This window comes from Ooceraea biroi, chromosome 8 (genome assembly GCF_003672135.1).
Source record: "Ooceraea biroi isolate clonal line C1 chromosome 8, Obir_v5.4, whole genome shotgun sequence".
NCBI classification, from domain to species: domain Eukaryota; kingdom Metazoa; phylum Arthropoda; class Insecta; order Hymenoptera; family Formicidae; genus Ooceraea; species Ooceraea biroi.
The window spans coordinates 13,452,183-13,467,587 of NC_039513.1; the positions used below are offsets into that span (position 1 = coordinate 13,452,183).

The 15,405-nt window shown below is 42.0% G+C and overlaps 3 protein-coding genes across 6 annotated transcripts in view; 2 read left to right on the plus strand and 1 right to left on the minus strand.

Annotated features, from left to right (window-relative positions):
• LOC105275031 (MOB kinase activator-like 4) lies at window positions 1-4,083 on the plus strand. The gene is made up of 4 exons (XM_011331634.3): window positions 1-609; window positions 1,232-1,605; window positions 1,685-1,819; window positions 1,904-4,083. The coding sequence occupies exons 1-4, from the start codon at window positions 550-552 to the stop codon at window positions 1,998-2,000; spliced, it is 666 nt and encodes a 221-aa protein (XP_011329936.1). The 5' UTR covers window positions 1-549; the 3' UTR covers window positions 2,001-4,083.
• LOC105275025 (ribonuclease P protein subunit p25-like protein) overlaps window positions 4,041-15,405 on the minus strand; it is a 25,868-nt gene continuing 14,503 nt past the window's right edge. Inside the window, exons 1-5 of one of the 3 annotated variants that reach the window (XM_011331622.3) lie at window positions 10,140-10,162; window positions 5,102-5,218; window positions 4,853-5,031; window positions 4,656-4,748; window positions 4,041-4,536 (exon numbers count right to left, since the gene is read on the minus strand). In XM_011331622.3, coding sequence (XP_011329924.1) covers window positions 4,338-4,536; window positions 4,656-4,748; window positions 4,853-5,031; window positions 5,102-5,218 — 588 coding nt within the window. In that variant the 5' untranslated portion in view covers window positions 10,140-10,162 and the 3' untranslated portion in view covers window positions 4,041-4,337. Of the gene's footprint in view, window positions 4,537-4,655; window positions 4,749-4,852; window positions 5,032-5,101; window positions 5,219-8,999; window positions 9,083-10,139; window positions 10,163-15,405 lie in introns of those variants that run through there. The other 2 variants (XM_011331621.3, XM_011331619.3) reach the window with 2 other exon arrangements.
• The window catches only part of LOC105275026 (aromatic-L-amino-acid decarboxylase), a 10,277-nt gene continuing 4,235 nt past the window's right edge, over window positions 9,364-15,405 (plus strand). Inside the window, exons 1-13 of one of the 2 annotated variants that reach the window (XM_011331623.3) lie at window positions 9,364-9,469; window positions 10,187-10,411; window positions 10,764-10,877; window positions 11,069-11,120; window positions 11,215-11,285; window positions 11,541-11,783; window positions 12,906-13,031; window positions 13,116-13,354; window positions 13,600-13,774; window positions 13,859-14,024; window positions 14,335-14,387; window positions 14,464-14,651; window positions 14,752-14,829. In XM_011331623.3, coding sequence (XP_011329925.1) covers window positions 10,211-10,411; window positions 10,764-10,877; window positions 11,069-11,120; window positions 11,215-11,285; window positions 11,541-11,783; window positions 12,906-13,031; window positions 13,116-13,354; window positions 13,600-13,774; window positions 13,859-14,024; window positions 14,335-14,387; window positions 14,464-14,651; window positions 14,752-14,829 — 1,706 coding nt within the window. In that variant the 5' untranslated portion in view covers window positions 9,364-9,469; window positions 10,187-10,210. Of the gene's footprint in view, window positions 9,470-10,148; window positions 10,412-10,763; window positions 10,878-11,068; window positions 11,121-11,214; window positions 11,286-11,540; window positions 11,784-12,905; window positions 13,032-13,115; window positions 13,355-13,599; window positions 13,775-13,858; window positions 14,025-14,334; window positions 14,388-14,463; window positions 14,652-14,751; window positions 14,830-15,405 lie in introns of both variants that reach the window. The other variant, XM_011331624.3, reaches the window with a different exon arrangement.

The following is a 15,405-nucleotide window of genomic DNA, read 5'->3' on the forward strand; positions in this document are numbered from 1 at the left end:
TTTTTTTAAACTTCTAAAAATAAACTCTACCCTGCACCATTATTAAGTCTAACATTATTTTTCCAGACATTCTCGAATCTGATTCGTAATCGGCAACCCCAAACATTCATTGATATCGATATTGATGAGTATTTCATGGTTCGCTACACTATATTAAGACCGCCTTTTGTTTTTGCAAATTTCCATATTGGATTCGTGATCAGCAACCTCGAAAACATAAGTCTACCAAGTTTTGTGCAAATCTGATGATTCCTCGACTTATGGCCACGTTTCAGCGAAAATTCCCCACTGTGCGTCGTGAGGAAGAGAGAGAAACGAGGGCGACTCTCGGAGAAAAATCAGAAGATTCAGGCGACTTTACTGGGCAGTCTCCGTATCTCGCGCACTCGTACTCCGCGTTTTAGCCGAGCGCATCGGGGAACATCAAAGGTGCCGACGCGGAGACTGCGCCGATGCGCGTGCTGCTCATACTGGTGGCGTACGTAGACCGCGACGCAGTGACCGTCCCGTCGCGTGCATACCGGTCGCTCGAGTGCAACAACTGGCAAAATGAAGATGGCGGACGGACCCACGGTCCTGCGGAGAAACAGACCCGGGACGAAGGCAGAGGTTACGACAACGACGTGTTATTAGTCGCGTTAATTAGAGGGACCACGTACCCGCACCCGTGCGACGTTCCGTCGCCGGAATCCTCGCCACGCCGACGTCTCTCCGCACCGACTTCCCGGCACCTTCCTCCGCCTTTGACACTTCTCCGATGCAAAATCAATGAACCCCATGGGATAAGCTGGGATCACCGTTTACGCCACGAGAACGATCGTTGCTCCGAGTCGATTCACATCTGTGAATGCTCAGCCCGTTTCGAGATGTTTCATGACGCTTGACGATGACGATGGCGCGTCCCTTGGGCCTCCATCGAAGCGTGACACATTTGACAGATCATTTGTTTTGGTCGTGTTGCATCGAATTAGCATTATATTCGTAGACGCGGCAAAAAGATCTCGCTCGTCGCTCGTTATCGATTACTACTAAGCTGATCGTTCAGTCGATTATTGAAAAAGAGTAAAGAGGAGAAAAAGAGTAGTGAAATTGTGCTTTGTACCGTGCCGGGTCTATTTTTACATCGACGAGCTTACGGTGGCGATGGCGAGATCGATCGGTTAGGAGGAACTGACGTAAGATCCGATTATTTTTATCGCCCTTTATATAAAGCTTCTGTTTCTCGCTGCAGGACTTCAGCAGGTGGCCCGATGAGCCATTCGAAGAGATGGACAGCACGCTCGCTGTGCAACAGTACATCCAACAGATGATCAGACGAGATCCATCCAACATTGAACTGATACTCAACATGCCGGAGGCGAATGACGAGGGAGTGTGGAAGTACGAGCACCTCAGACAGTTCTGCATGGAGCTGAACGGTCTGGCGGTCAGACTGCAGGAGGAGTGTCATCCCGACACGTGCACGCAGATGACGGCCACGGAACAGTGGATATTTCTGTGCGCCGCGCACAAGACGCCCAAGGAGTGTCCCGCGATCGATTACACTCGGCACACGTTGGACGGAGCAGCTTGCCTGCTCAACAGCAACAAATATTTTCCCAGCAGGTATTTAGCTTCGTGAACATCAGAAACATTTATAATATTACTCGTTTTACAATAAATTACTCGTTTCTTCTCACTTCAGGATCAGCATCAAGGAATCCTCCGTGGCGAAACTTGGCTCCGTGTGCCGCAGAGTCTACAGAATCTTCTCACACGCGTACTTCCATCACAGGACGATATTCGACGAGTTCGAGAACGAGACTTTCCTCTGCCGCAGGTGACGATCCAACATTCGACACTTTTTAGGCCAACCGCTGGTCGGCTGTTACCGTAACGGACGTGTTGATTTTCGCTGTTACAGGTTCACCGCATTCGTGACGAAGTACAATCTGATGTCGAAGGACAATCTGATAGTACCCATCATGGAAGGCGACGGCGCAACGGAGAGCGAAGCATAGGATCTAACACTGCGATCGTATTGCCCAAAGTCAAATTGCCAGATTTAGTAAAGAGTTGCTCTAATATTCACTGACACGCCGCGGCGAACGTAAAACGCATGGTTTCTCTCTGAGTAAGGTCAGTGAGTAAATTAATCGCTCTTGCTTAATCGACTCTTAATTAAGGTGAATCAGTTACGATCCTTTATCTCTCTTCGATTAAACGATCAGACAGAGATTGTTCCTGACGAATGTTTCGCGCAACTATCGTACACGAAGTGGTTTTCGAGCTTCGTAAAAATGCAAACACTCGTATTTATTTGTCCCTTTAGTATTTAAGATCTGAGCAATCTCTGAAAAAAAAACAAACGGTGTAATCGTTCATCAAAACTATTGTCGACTTTCTTAAAATATATAATATATATACAGTAATATTTAATCTGTTATACCTTTTATAATATATTACATTGGGATAGCGCGATGTTACGAACTTTTAATATTAATGCCATTGCAGTTTTACTCGATACTGGGGAAGAAAGTATCTTATACACCTCTGCACTTTCAGTGTAACGATAATGCTTTGTAACTACCGTCTGTAAAATTAACAGACAGACGTGTCTTCATATGCTATAACTATGTGTAATGGAAAAAACAATATATAGCTCATTTATACTTCATTAAGTTAATGATTGTTCACATATATATATATATATATATATATATATATATATATATATATATATTCTAAAATAAGTATAAACAGGATTCTACGATTATTGTTAATTCTGTTAAAATTTCAATAATTCCAACTGTCTTTAACCGTCTGCTCGCAAAACTGCTTGCTTTGCAAAGCACTTTATAAAATGTTCAGTCTTAATATAAAAATTCAGGGGATGAGAATACTCGCACTCTAAACACACACAACAGGAAATCTATTATTCCCGAGGAATAATCTTTATATTATAGAGACGGGTTCTCCGATTACACTGCAATTTCCACTGCTAAACTAAAAATCTCGAATGCTTGTTGCGATTATGCGTAGAAAAGAGAATGCGGATTTATATAAACGATTGTAGAATTTTACAAATTATTATACGAACACATCGTGTTAGTCTAGAGCGACTATAATAACCGTCGTCGCATAGATAGTTGATCTTTGTAAAACACGTTGTTTTAGCAAGGGACGTAGCGATAAGTGTGGTATAGCATTGTTATTTATAACATTTATTCTATGCAGCAATACGAATCGCAGGATGCTAGGGTTTTTCCTATTCCGTCGAGATTTCACATCGCTGCGACGATGGACTTTCGACAGATCGCTCCGGTTCTGCATGTTAGACATCAGAATAGACTGAAACTACAATAAAATGAAATCGAAAACACGGAATGTAAAAAGAATGGGCGTACGCCTTATCGAATCGCCCATCCGAGATGAGGGGTATCGCTACGAGAAATTAATTACAACGTGAGTACGATCGACATTTTTTAAATTGATAATGTTTGCATGGAGGTTTGCGATTTTTTAAATCGGAAAAATATTGTAAGAACCATAATTGTAAAATTGTAGGACCCGTAATTTTACGATAGCGAAAGGGAAAAGAATTTATAACGACCGATGGCAGTGTGACGAGTGTTCATTACGATGCTCGCGCATTAGAATTGCATTCGTCACGCGTTCGAGATCTATTTATCGCATATTAGAGAGTAGCGTATTAGAAAGGCGTTCCATGCATGAAAAAAAAAAATAAAGAAGTAACTGGCAGCTCGCACTCACGTCAAACTGGCGTTACGTTACTACCGAGTACTGCCTGAGAGACTTCTGATGATGATGAGAGATTTGTAGACAAATGACTCTGGTTCCGTTAAATAATGCATTTCATATATATGAGTGTGTGAGCACACTCCTTTTCATATCTAACGCAGTGAAAAGGACATTATAACGCTGTACATATAGAACTTGTAAGTACAAAACCTCGAATTATAATGTATTAAATTACGGTGGAATGCCGACGAATCGACCTGGAAATATATATATGTATACACATGACGTGTGACTATTCTGTGACAATTGTCTATGTATTGATAGAAAATAAACTTTCTACATACAACTTCTTGCCTTTTGTCTGTTTTTTCTTTTTGCAACAATCGTATCGTAATGCAACAGCAACAATATGGCAATACGCAAAGCGTATTTATTATAGAAGTCTGTTTGCATTTGCACTTTGATACATATTTCTTTCTCTATATCTGAGTGCAGTATCTCTAAGTTGATCCCTAAGCTATGACATTAATTCTGAATTAATTATATCAACAACGTAATTTTAATTAATAACTTTGTCTTACAATTAAAACAGTTTTCTAATTCTCGTGTTTAATTTTCTTTGAGGGATTACCGTCCTGCTTGAACCTCTTCAGTCCAATCCTTAATTTCGTCGCAGTGAATTCCTCAACGTCAATGCTAGGCGCACTGCCTGCGCTTTCCAGTGCAGTGCACGTTTTCGATTCCGCTGCCTCTTTCTTCTCTGGAAATTCTCCGCCGTCTCCAGGTGCTTGATAGCTAACAAAATGTAGTTTTACTATTTATTTTATCATTATCAGGCACGTGCCTACTGGATTATACGAGCATAAGTTTTTGACGATCTGAAAAGAATCAAAGTTTAAATAAATGGGTCTCACCCGGGTTCAGTTGGATCCTTAATATTCTTAGTCAACAATATATGGATATGTGGTACACGATTTTTGTCAGCCGTGTCTTCCTTCGATTCTAATCTGGAATTTTGATTTCAGATCATTAATCATTAATTCAGATTGATTCGTGATTAATTAAAACGACATAACGTCCTGAAAAACATTCGTCGTTTGCGCAAACTTACTTGGTATAACATAACTTCGTGACCTGATGAAGCCCTTCGTGATGCCTTTTGAAGAGCTCCGCGCAAGAAATGGCTTTCGAAATTCCCTGCCCGATCCCGGTCCAAACGATACTGTTGTGACTGGGAAATTCCTTCAGCGCGAATGCGAAGACGTTCCTCATCTTGGTGCCGCTCTTCACCTATCAAAATATGAATGAATAAAACTGAATAACGTTCGATGACACTGAAGAATTCGGGAAGACTTCTTACGTGCATCCAGACGAATTTCTCCGGTAAATTTTTTATCGGCACCTTGTGCTGCGGTTCCTCCGTCGATTCTGCTTCAACTTTACGCTTCAACCTCTTCTTCAGCTTCGACCTTCCCATCTTGAAAAATAAATAATAAAAATATATCTTGTATACTATTCTCTTCATATTACACATCTTTTGCAGTTAGTATAATAGTTCAAATATTCGATCAAGATCCTGCCTCATAACTTTATCGCCGGATGATCGATATAATTATGTATATTAATCGGGTAAAGAGGAGGAGAGGTATCGCGAATTGTTTAATTATATTCGTAGATCGATCCAGCGCCTATCTGTGCCTATTTTCGTCTCGGGTTTTACTTTAAAAGGAGAAGAATTTCCATTAAAATTTTAATTATACTAAAATTCCTAACATTAATGTTAATATCAGAGAATAAAAAGAATTCTATTATTAGAAAAGTGTTATTTATACAAATTTCTTACATAAAGCAAAGAGATCTGCTTCAGCAAGGGTTCCTTGATAAGATATCATAGTTTTCGTCGCATTCGAGGACACAATGCACTACGCGAGAGCAAAATGTACCCCGAAATAGATTTTAGCGCAATGAAGACGAGGCAGGTCTTTTTTTCCCGAATAAGGTCAGCATAATGTTAGAGGGTAGTAATTTCAGAAATAGTTCAGCTGTTCGGGAAATCGAGGCGAGCAGCGGCGGTGTTTAGACACCACGTCTCTCTCTCTCTCTCTCTCTCTCTGTTTCTGTCAGTAGGTCATGGGTTCAGTCACAAGCATCACCGCTTCTCTCTGCCATTCGCATGCCATTCGCTGGAACCATTCATGGAACTTGGAACGACCTTGTACAGTCGTATGCAGAAATATTTCGCCGAACTGTCGCGTTCATCCGGAGCTTCCGTGGACGTAAAGACAACGATACGTTCTTCCAACTGGATCGTTGGAAGAACGCTCATGAACTTGCACATTCGTTGGAGAATCTCCAGAAAAAAACGCCTTAAAGATATTTCTCGAAGTGGGAAAACCAAGATATACAAAACTCGCATGGCGTTCTCCAGTGAACATCGGTCACAAGGACCAAGACATTCTTGTCGTTCGAGCGCGCTCGTTCAGAGTGATGAATTTCTCATTGGCATTTGATATCAGTGCTTCATTGATATTGCAAATACTGTCCTATCCTTCGTTATTCCCACGTCCTTCATTATTCAGGCGCAATCCTCGTCCATTAATATCGACGCTACCAAAGTTGGTGCCCGCGCGTCCGAGCTTCGAAATATATATTTTATTCCGCGAATTCCGGAACGTACCGCGATGAAAAAAGCATTCCACTTCCTCGCCGACGACGAAGACAGAGAGAGAGAGAGAGCCATCCGGCTGCGGATGCTGGATGGAAAGTCCCATCAATATTTTCCAATCAACATTCGATTGCCAGCGATATACGTCTCGACTCCCCCCGTCAAAGAAGCCTCGATCCTCACGCGAGAAGGAAACCAACGTCGATGGGGTGCAAGGAGCGCGAATGGGGGGCGAGATGCGGGGGCGCAGAAGGGATCTCGAGGGTGTAGGCGTATATGGTAGCGGTATGCGCAGCATAGCCCGCATAGCGTCGCGACGCCCCGACGCCATATTGCATTATTAAGCACCCCGTCAGCCGGGTTACTCTCCCTCCCTCGCCCCCCTCTCCCTCCCTCGCACTCGCATTCCAGCATTATGAAGGTTTTTCTCCCTAAAGGGCGCGGGAGCAGAACCGCTGACTCTCTGCCGTTGGCCCGCGATCACCGGCCGGGGGTTCGTTGCACCCCCTGCGCCCCGAGAGGAAGGCGTCCTCCGTGACGCGTCACGCGTGTCCTTGCGTCGGAATTACGGGAGGGAGCACGTGCGTCTGCTCGCGAAGACGTAATGGGAATTGCCGATTTCGAGTGCGAGTTAATGACAATCGCTGCGGAAGAAATTCCTGCGGTGTTTCGGCAATTACGCCCTCGGAATTACGCAATTACAGTATGGCATTTTACGTGTGTGTCCACGTGCGCGTCCTCCTAGAGAAAAATCGCTCCTACCTTGCATCGGCAGTGCAAGAGGCATGCTCATTTCGAGGGATAAATTGCGCCGATAGCGCGAGTTAATTAATTTCCAACTAATGATAGTCCCTTCCTTAATTGAGACGCCGTGTATAATGCAAACGCGGACAAAGAAAATTCAATTAACTAGAATCCGCGCTAATTGACGACCTAAATAGATGTACACCTTGAGGGCACATCTATCTAATACAACGAAACGCTCGACGTTAAAAAGACGTGATTCCACGCAGTTGTACTTTCGGGAAATACAAAAGAAAATTGTTCAAAAGCGGCGTTTCTAGTAATCGAAATATTTTAATTTATAACACGCGGAGTACTTTTTCAAACCACGGTGGCGACAACGGTTTACATTAATTCCCTCGACCAATCAATAACCCCGCATTACGCCGATCTCGTCACCTCGTAATCGACGAATATTCCGTAAATACTTAGATTACCGCTCGGCTTTCCCCGAGCTATAATTACCACGCAAATTGGCTCGGCGAATGCCGCCATGACAGTTAATTTCAGCGGGACGAACGTGAGGGATCTTATTTCGATGACGATCCACGATTCCTCAGGAACCGTCGATTTCTTAATGTGAAAGAGGGAGGAGAGGTCAAGGGTTTCCCGAACATCTTCCCCGTTCTAGACCGCATCCGGCGGTCTCTTCTCGCGAGAATCAGCGAGCGTGTTCTGCGGTTGGCACCCTCTTAACGACGCCTGTGTACCCCCGCCTTTTCCATCGTAATAAACCGCGAGAACGCCGCGGTCCAATTTATTCGAGTGGCCGCGCCGGCTCTATAGGGTGTCCCGTATCACCGGATGTCCTTTTGACAGTGGATCCTCCGGTTAATTAGGTATTGATCTCACGAAAATGTCGAGATGATTTACTGAGTAATTGAAGCTGCATGAATTAATGGTTGTTCTTTATCAAAAGGATAGAATCCAACGAAGATATATTCTTCAGTCAACGTCAAGTAGAATTCCGGTCTTAATTTTAGAGATTTTAATTTAAAGCATAAGACTATGCATGATATGAAATATGATATGAAATATCATGCATAGTCTTAGAATTAGAAAATAACGGAACATCCTTGCTGTGGAGTTGACTATTAATTAATTAAGTCAAAAGTTGATACTTGATTCTGATGAATGCAATTCAAACGATTGTATGAATATTTCCAAGTCTATCATACTGTGGAAGATTCCTCATTGTAGAAATTTCGCACTTCTCTTATCGACTCTTCTTCGATTTTTACCTCCTCGCTCTCGTCGGGGGTTCCTTTAAATAGCGCAGAGGCCGAAATGATGAAATTAATAACCGGTGCTTCTAATGAGATTTACATGTTTACTTGCGTTGAAAAATAACGAAAATATTATACTATTTATCTGACGGCTATAGAGTATTAATAATTTATTACTTTTTTTCAAGAAATGACTTTTATTTTTCGCGGACATTAAAGGATTGTAAATGTGTGTTATTTGCAATTTCTGTGTCATACGTAAAAATAACGTTATCACGAATATAACGTTTATCACTTTACTTATGTGAATTTTGTGTGCTACTTTGTATAAAATTGATGAAAATTTTAATTCTAATCAGGTAGATCTTCTCGCCTCGAAGGAAAGCCAAATTGAAGTGATCCACTTCGCATATTTAATCATGCAAAATAAATTGCTCCAACATCCATTCATCAGGACAGCATATCGTGCGATCGGAATGAAAAAATAATGACGCTCTTTTTCCCATTTTCCGTCATTTTCTTGATCAAAAAGTCATTATTGCAAGATATTCGAAACGCCGAAACGTGTCAAAGGCTTTTTTTACCTTTCCGAAACGCACGAAGAAGTAACATCTTCCTTCCTGTAAGAAACGTGCACATTCTGAACTTGAATTTACAAGTCGATTCGCATAATTCTCGTGTAAAAAGAGATTCCCTCAGAGATTAAATCAACCCTGTGATCTTTGAAGCCGAGGCCGACACACGCACGCACGCACACGCGATTGTACCAGGATGGGCGCCCGAGGAGCCAGCGCGGCGCACGTCTTTTCGCAAAACGGCGAAGAAGTTCTACCGAAGAAGGATGCGTTTGCGCAGGACTCGCCGATGGAATTTTGCGCCCTGGAAGCCCCCGGCATATATCCGCGGTGGATGCCGAACTGCCCCGGATTGTTCAGTTCAGTTCAGTCGTTATCCGATTCGACGACGACGTAAGCTCGAGTTGCCGGTGTGCGCAATCCCCCCTCGATTCTGTCACACCACGTATCACACACCACGTCCCTGTTATCAGCAACAGGTAGGAGAATGCGAAAGACGTCCGCATTGGGCAACCGAAGGAATTTTGCGAAATCCGCGAGATTGCGAGAGAAAGTGCGCGAAAGTGACAGTTACGAAAAACCGATTCTGTCTGATTCCGATCGCGGCTCGTCCTAAATATCGTCGTGCGAGCTTATTAATCGAGTTTCCTCTTCCAATTGGAAATTGTTCGTTGGTTTGTTACATGTCAAATGTTACCATAGCGATATGTGCGAGCGTGCAAAATGAGGGTGTCCAACTCTCACGTAGAATTGTTTAGTGGCAGAACAAAATGCGTTCTAAACCTCACTTATTTGTTACATGGTTCTAGTTTATTCAAAAATAAAATTTCATAAAAAATAATAAGTAAGGAAGAGACGTCGCGTGTCGCACGTTGAGGCATAGCTATTAATAAAACGAAAAATTCATTTGCAATATCTGCTTGTGAATAAATGTCAGTCGAAAAATATATATATTCGTGGCGGTCTTATAAGTATTTTTGCAGAATATTAAATTCAGATTACTACGTCACACATTATCACTACTTTGCACACTGCAAAATTTTCGTAGATGAAATAGGCAGTTAAATCAATAGACAAAGACAATTATACTGTAAGAGACTAAAGGAAATATCATGAGAAATATGCGGAATATTTAGAGAAGATTCATACCGTTTAAAGGAGAATTCTAATTTCGACGTCTTCAATCCAATGCGAAGATATTGAGCTTGCAATAAGTCGCCATGGATATCGAAGAGTTTCGCGCCCGTGGTAAAGAGATGGTGGACTACATCTGCGAGTTCATGAGCAACATTCATGCTAGGAGAGTCACGCCGGACGTTGGTCCCGGCTATCTCAGGCCTCTACTGCCGTTGGAGCCGCCGAATGATCCGGAATCGTGGGATAAGATCATGAGGGATGTGGAATCGAAGATCATGCCGGGCGTGAGTATTCGTGAGGGAGCAAGCGAGGGAGAAGCGAGAGCATCTGTGGAACATACCAGAAATTACTGCGGTGCCCCGATTGCCATCGGAATCATGAAATTAAATTTTTCATCTGCGAAAAGAAATAAAGAAAAAAAACTTTATTGAAGAAGACACGGGGCTCTTTTTAAGCCAACTAGATTTTATCAAATTAACGTTAAATGGGCAAATAGAAAAATGCGATTATCGGTACGCATACTTCAATCGCGCAATTTATGATAGTGTAATGTTCGTTGAACGTTTCGATGTTGTTTCGGATCCTCTTTAGCGGACAGTTAGAAGACCAAAAGAAGACAGATGAATTTTCTTCCAGATCACGCATTGGCAGCACCCGAGGTTCCACGCGTATTTTCCAGCGGGAAATTCCTTTCCCTCTATTCTCGGTGATATGTTATCCGACGCGATAGGCTGCATTGGATTCTCTTGGGTGAGCGAAAAAGGCGTAATAATAAACATAAATAAAAATTGCCTAAAGTTATATTTAGGCAAAATAGGACTAATTCGACTTTCTTGTCGGGATCGAGAGTGATTGTACCTGATCTCGGAGCAGGTCCATGTGATGGATCGCGCGCGATTATTTACTTGATGTTTCCCGAAATGGAATCTTATCTATTTTAGGCGGCCAGTCCAGCCTGCACGGAGCTGGAGACGATAGTCTGCGATTGGTTTGGTAAATTTTTCTTTCACGATATCTCGTTAGAGCGATCGGACAATTTCGCGAACGATTGATTTACGGAGTAATGCATCATCTTTCTGAATCACAGGCAAGGCGATTGGGCTGCCAACGGATTTTCTGTACTTCAGCGAAGGCAGTAGAGGCGGGGGCGTTATACAGGTGCGAAAGATCATGAATGATCGTACTGGCGAAATTTAAGTCAGCCAAATATTTTCTCAAAAATGAATTCTTCCACCAAAAAATGAGTTTTTTGGTATCAATGTTTTTTTAGAGGATATCAAGTGCCAATACCTTTAAAGTAATCAGCGAGTGAGAATAAAGAATGTTTCGTAAAGTAACGTTTACAAAATCCGCGAGTATCAAAAAGATCTCTCTCGATTACAAGACCTTATTAAATATATACGTAATATATAGGGCTCGGCATCGGAATGCATTCTCGTGTGCATGCTGGCCGCACGAGCGCAAGCGATTGCGAGACTGAAGGAATCTCCCGCACATGCACACTTGGACGAGACCGCGCTGCTTGGCAAGTTAATGGCATATTGCAGCCGGGAAAGTCATAGTTCCGTCGAGAAGGACGCTATGATATGCTTCGTGAAGCTGCGTATCCTTGAGCCGGATGAGAAGAGCGTACTTCGCGGGGAGACCTTGCGTCAGGTATGTCCGAATGTACTACATATAATTTCAACATTGCAAGAATCTTCCAGATTCGTGTATACGTGTATACAGGGTGTCCCGGGTTTTAACCGACAAACTGCGGGAGCATATTCTACTAGTGGAAATAAGAAAAAATTCTTATATCGAGTTTGCTTAGAAATGCTTTATTACAAAGTTATAAACCAATGTTGAAAAGAAATATGAGATAAGTAACAACGGATTTTTTCACAAAAATAAAATTATCTACGCAATGATTTAGTGACGCATTTCAAAATGTTGTCCTTGCACATCGATACAAGCTAGACATCGACGTAGTACAGAATTTGTTACGGTACGACATTCCTGAAAATTTTCTTGCATCTCAGTAACTGAATTAGTAATTCGTTGCTTTAAATCTATCTGGTACTCTCCTGTTAGGAAATCTACGTTGATACTCTCGTACGGCAGCTCGTGCATTTCCGTCACAGAATCCGTACACGAAATGAATATCGGTGTATTCCTCATTTGAAAACACTTTTGGCATTCTGATTGTAATTGCTAGTTCACACGACGATTGAAATCTAACAGCTACTGTTGTAAAAGTAACAATCATACTGAATCGTTTCAATATAGTGAACATGAATACATGTGAATACACATAACATAAACATCTTCGACCTTCCAAATTCTACACTATGTTCCGTTGTTACTTATCTGATATTTCTTTTGAATATTGGTTTATAACTTTGTAATAAAGCATTTCTAAGCAAACTCGATATAAGAATTTTTTCTTATTTCCACTAGTAGAATATGCTCCCGCAGTTTGTCGGTTAAAACCCGGGACACCCTGTATATGTGCATGTATTCATAAATACGCATGTAAATAAATAATTAATATAATTAATAATGCTTCTTTCATACGCGCGTTTCCGAGAAAATCACGTTAATAAAAGTTACCGCAATTAAGCAATTCGTCAATAATGTTGAAACGATGTCAATACATTATAATATCACAATATTATAATGTATGATATAATTAATAAAATTAGAAAACACAATTATGAATTCTGGTGCAAATATTTTCATTAATTCCTCGCTCGATTTTTCGATGTAATATTGATTACGTCCTGCTCTGATTGATAGGCGATCGAGAGTGATACAGCTGAGGGCTACGTTCCCTTTTTCGTTTCGACGACCCTCGGCACGACCGCGTGTTGTTCGTTCGATAATCTTAGAGAAATCGGTCCGGTTTGTAAAAAGTACCCAGGGGTAAGTGCAAAATTATGTATACTCGGGGGAAGGTTCGGCCGCTATTGAGCGCTTGATTTTTCTTCACGGAAATCTTTCACGCAGATCTGGCTTCACGTGGACGCCGCTTACGCCGGGAACGCTTTCATCTGTCCAGAATTGAAGTACCTGATGGCCGGCGTCGAACACGCCGACTCCTTCAACACCAACACCAACAAATTTTTGCTGACGAATTTCGATTGCTCCTGTCTCTGGGTTCGCGACAGATTTAAGCTCACCAGCGCGCTCGTCGTGGACCCACTGTACCTCCAGCACACACACGCGGACACGGCTATTGATTATCGGTTATATTAGTCAATTAATTTAGCGTATCAAAACTTCACTGTTATGCATATCATGCAGATATCTTTTCTATTGAAAAGTTCTGTTGTCAAGAGATGTTTTAACGATGCATCTACCAAATCTACCAAATTGCAATGAACATCTTGCAATGATTAGTATTAATATTGTTACTATGTTGTATATATGTTGAATAAAATATTAATTAGATTTTGATGAATGAACATGAAGTAATTAGCACTTTTTACAGGCATTGGAGTATAGCTTTGAGCAGACGATTCCGTTCGTTAAAATTATGGTTCGTAATGAGGAGCTACGGAATATCCGGACTACAGGCGTATATCCGAAGTCACGTCAAGCTCGCTAAAAGATTCGAGGCACTCGTTAGAAAGGATTCCAGATTCGAAGTGTGCAACGACGTAGTGGTAAGAGAATTCCACCGGTGGTATACGTTATATCCGCATATCGTTCACGTTATTGTATTTGTACCGCCGTACGATTTGTTACAGCTAGGGTTAGTGTGCTTCCGCGCCAAAGGCAGCGATCAATTGAATCAGAAATTATTGAGCACTATTAACGACTCGGGAAAGATACATATGATCCCGGCGCGAGTTAATCAACGCTACACGATACGTTTCGCACTCGCTGCTCCTAATGCAACTGCCAGAGATGTTGGTAAAAATCATCTTTGCACTCATCCTTCATTTTACATTTATCTTCTTAATTTCCAAGTATCTGCCCAAGATAACGTCTAATCTTTGAATTTCTTTAGTACTTTAATAAAAAAATCAGAAACCTTTTGGAAAATTGTCAAATCTGATCGAGATCTTGTCAGTATCTATAGATATGTTATCCATTATATTTTGTAAGAATATATAATTTTATTTTCTTTGTATATTTCAGACTGATCTTTATAGTTTTATTTTGAGAAAATGCATGTGTGACATTTTGAATGAATTCTTATTTAACCGAATTAATGTTCAAGACCTAGCGTGGAGCATTATAACGGACTACCTAGCCGAATTACTGGAATTCAATGTAAGTCGGATAATCTATTAATTACTTTATAAATATAAAAAATTGATTTTTACATTATTATGTGTTTCTACGTTAGGACGTAATGGCGGATATTCGCGAGAAGAAGAGGAAGGCCACTCTGGAGCAAAGGAGGTCCTTCTTCGTGCGTATGGTGTCTGATCCTGCTATTCAGCCAGGATTCACAAAGACTCCAAACAGGACAGAAGCCAAGCTCGACACGCAGGCGACAATCGGCGGTATCGGATCGAATCCTCAATCCGGAACGTAAGATGATTATACATATTGATCTCATTGTAATGAGTGACGGTGTAGAATGAAATTTCCTGCGTGTTCAGAATAGTTACATTGTATCTTCTTCATTTAGGAAATCCTGGATCTCCTGGCCACTCGCGTACCTGATGCAAGCGAAGGAGGCTGCTGATACGAGCGAATTATCACTCAGGTATTCGCTGAATGTTTTCAGACTTGATAATATATATGTATATATTAGGTTGTTCATTAAGTTCTGCGGTTTTTTTGCCCTAAATTGAAACATAAATTTATTGTACTTACACATTTATTCAATCTAGGATGTATTGTCCATCTTGATCGACCACTTTCTGCCAACGTTCTGGAAGGGACATAATGCCGCGTTTGTAGAAGTCGCGCGACTTCTGCGCGAAAAAGTCCTCCAAGTACGTTTGAATATCGTCCACTGAATTAAAGCGCTGCCCGTCGAGATTGTTTTGGAGTGACCGGAACAGATGGTAATCCGACGGCGCAAGGTCTGGGGAGTACGGTGGGTGCTGCATGACTTCCCAGCCAAAGCACTTCAACTTCTTGGTCACCGAAGCAGTGTGTGGTTTGGCGTTGTCGTGGTGGAAGACAACGCCCTTCCTGTTCGCCAATTCCGGCCGCTTCTCCGCCACTGCCTGCTTCAATTTTTCTAACTGAGCGCAATGCTTCTCGGCGTCGATGGTCCGACCGCGCGGAAGCAGCTCGAAGTACGGGACGCCTCGCCAATCCCACCACACACTTA

Coding starts and splice junctions, on each gene's coding strand:
- LOC105275031 (XM_011331634.3), top strand. CDS start 550: ATGAAGATGGCGGACGGACCCACGGTCCTGCGGAGAAACAGACCCGGG. Junction 610..1,231: donor GACCCGGGACGAAGGCAGAG/GTTACGACAACG, acceptor TTCTCGCTGCAG/GACTTCAGCAGGTGGCCCGA. Junction 1,606..1,684: donor AACAAATATTTTCCCAGCAG/GTATTTAGCTTC, acceptor TTCTCACTTCAG/GATCAGCATCAAGGAATCCT.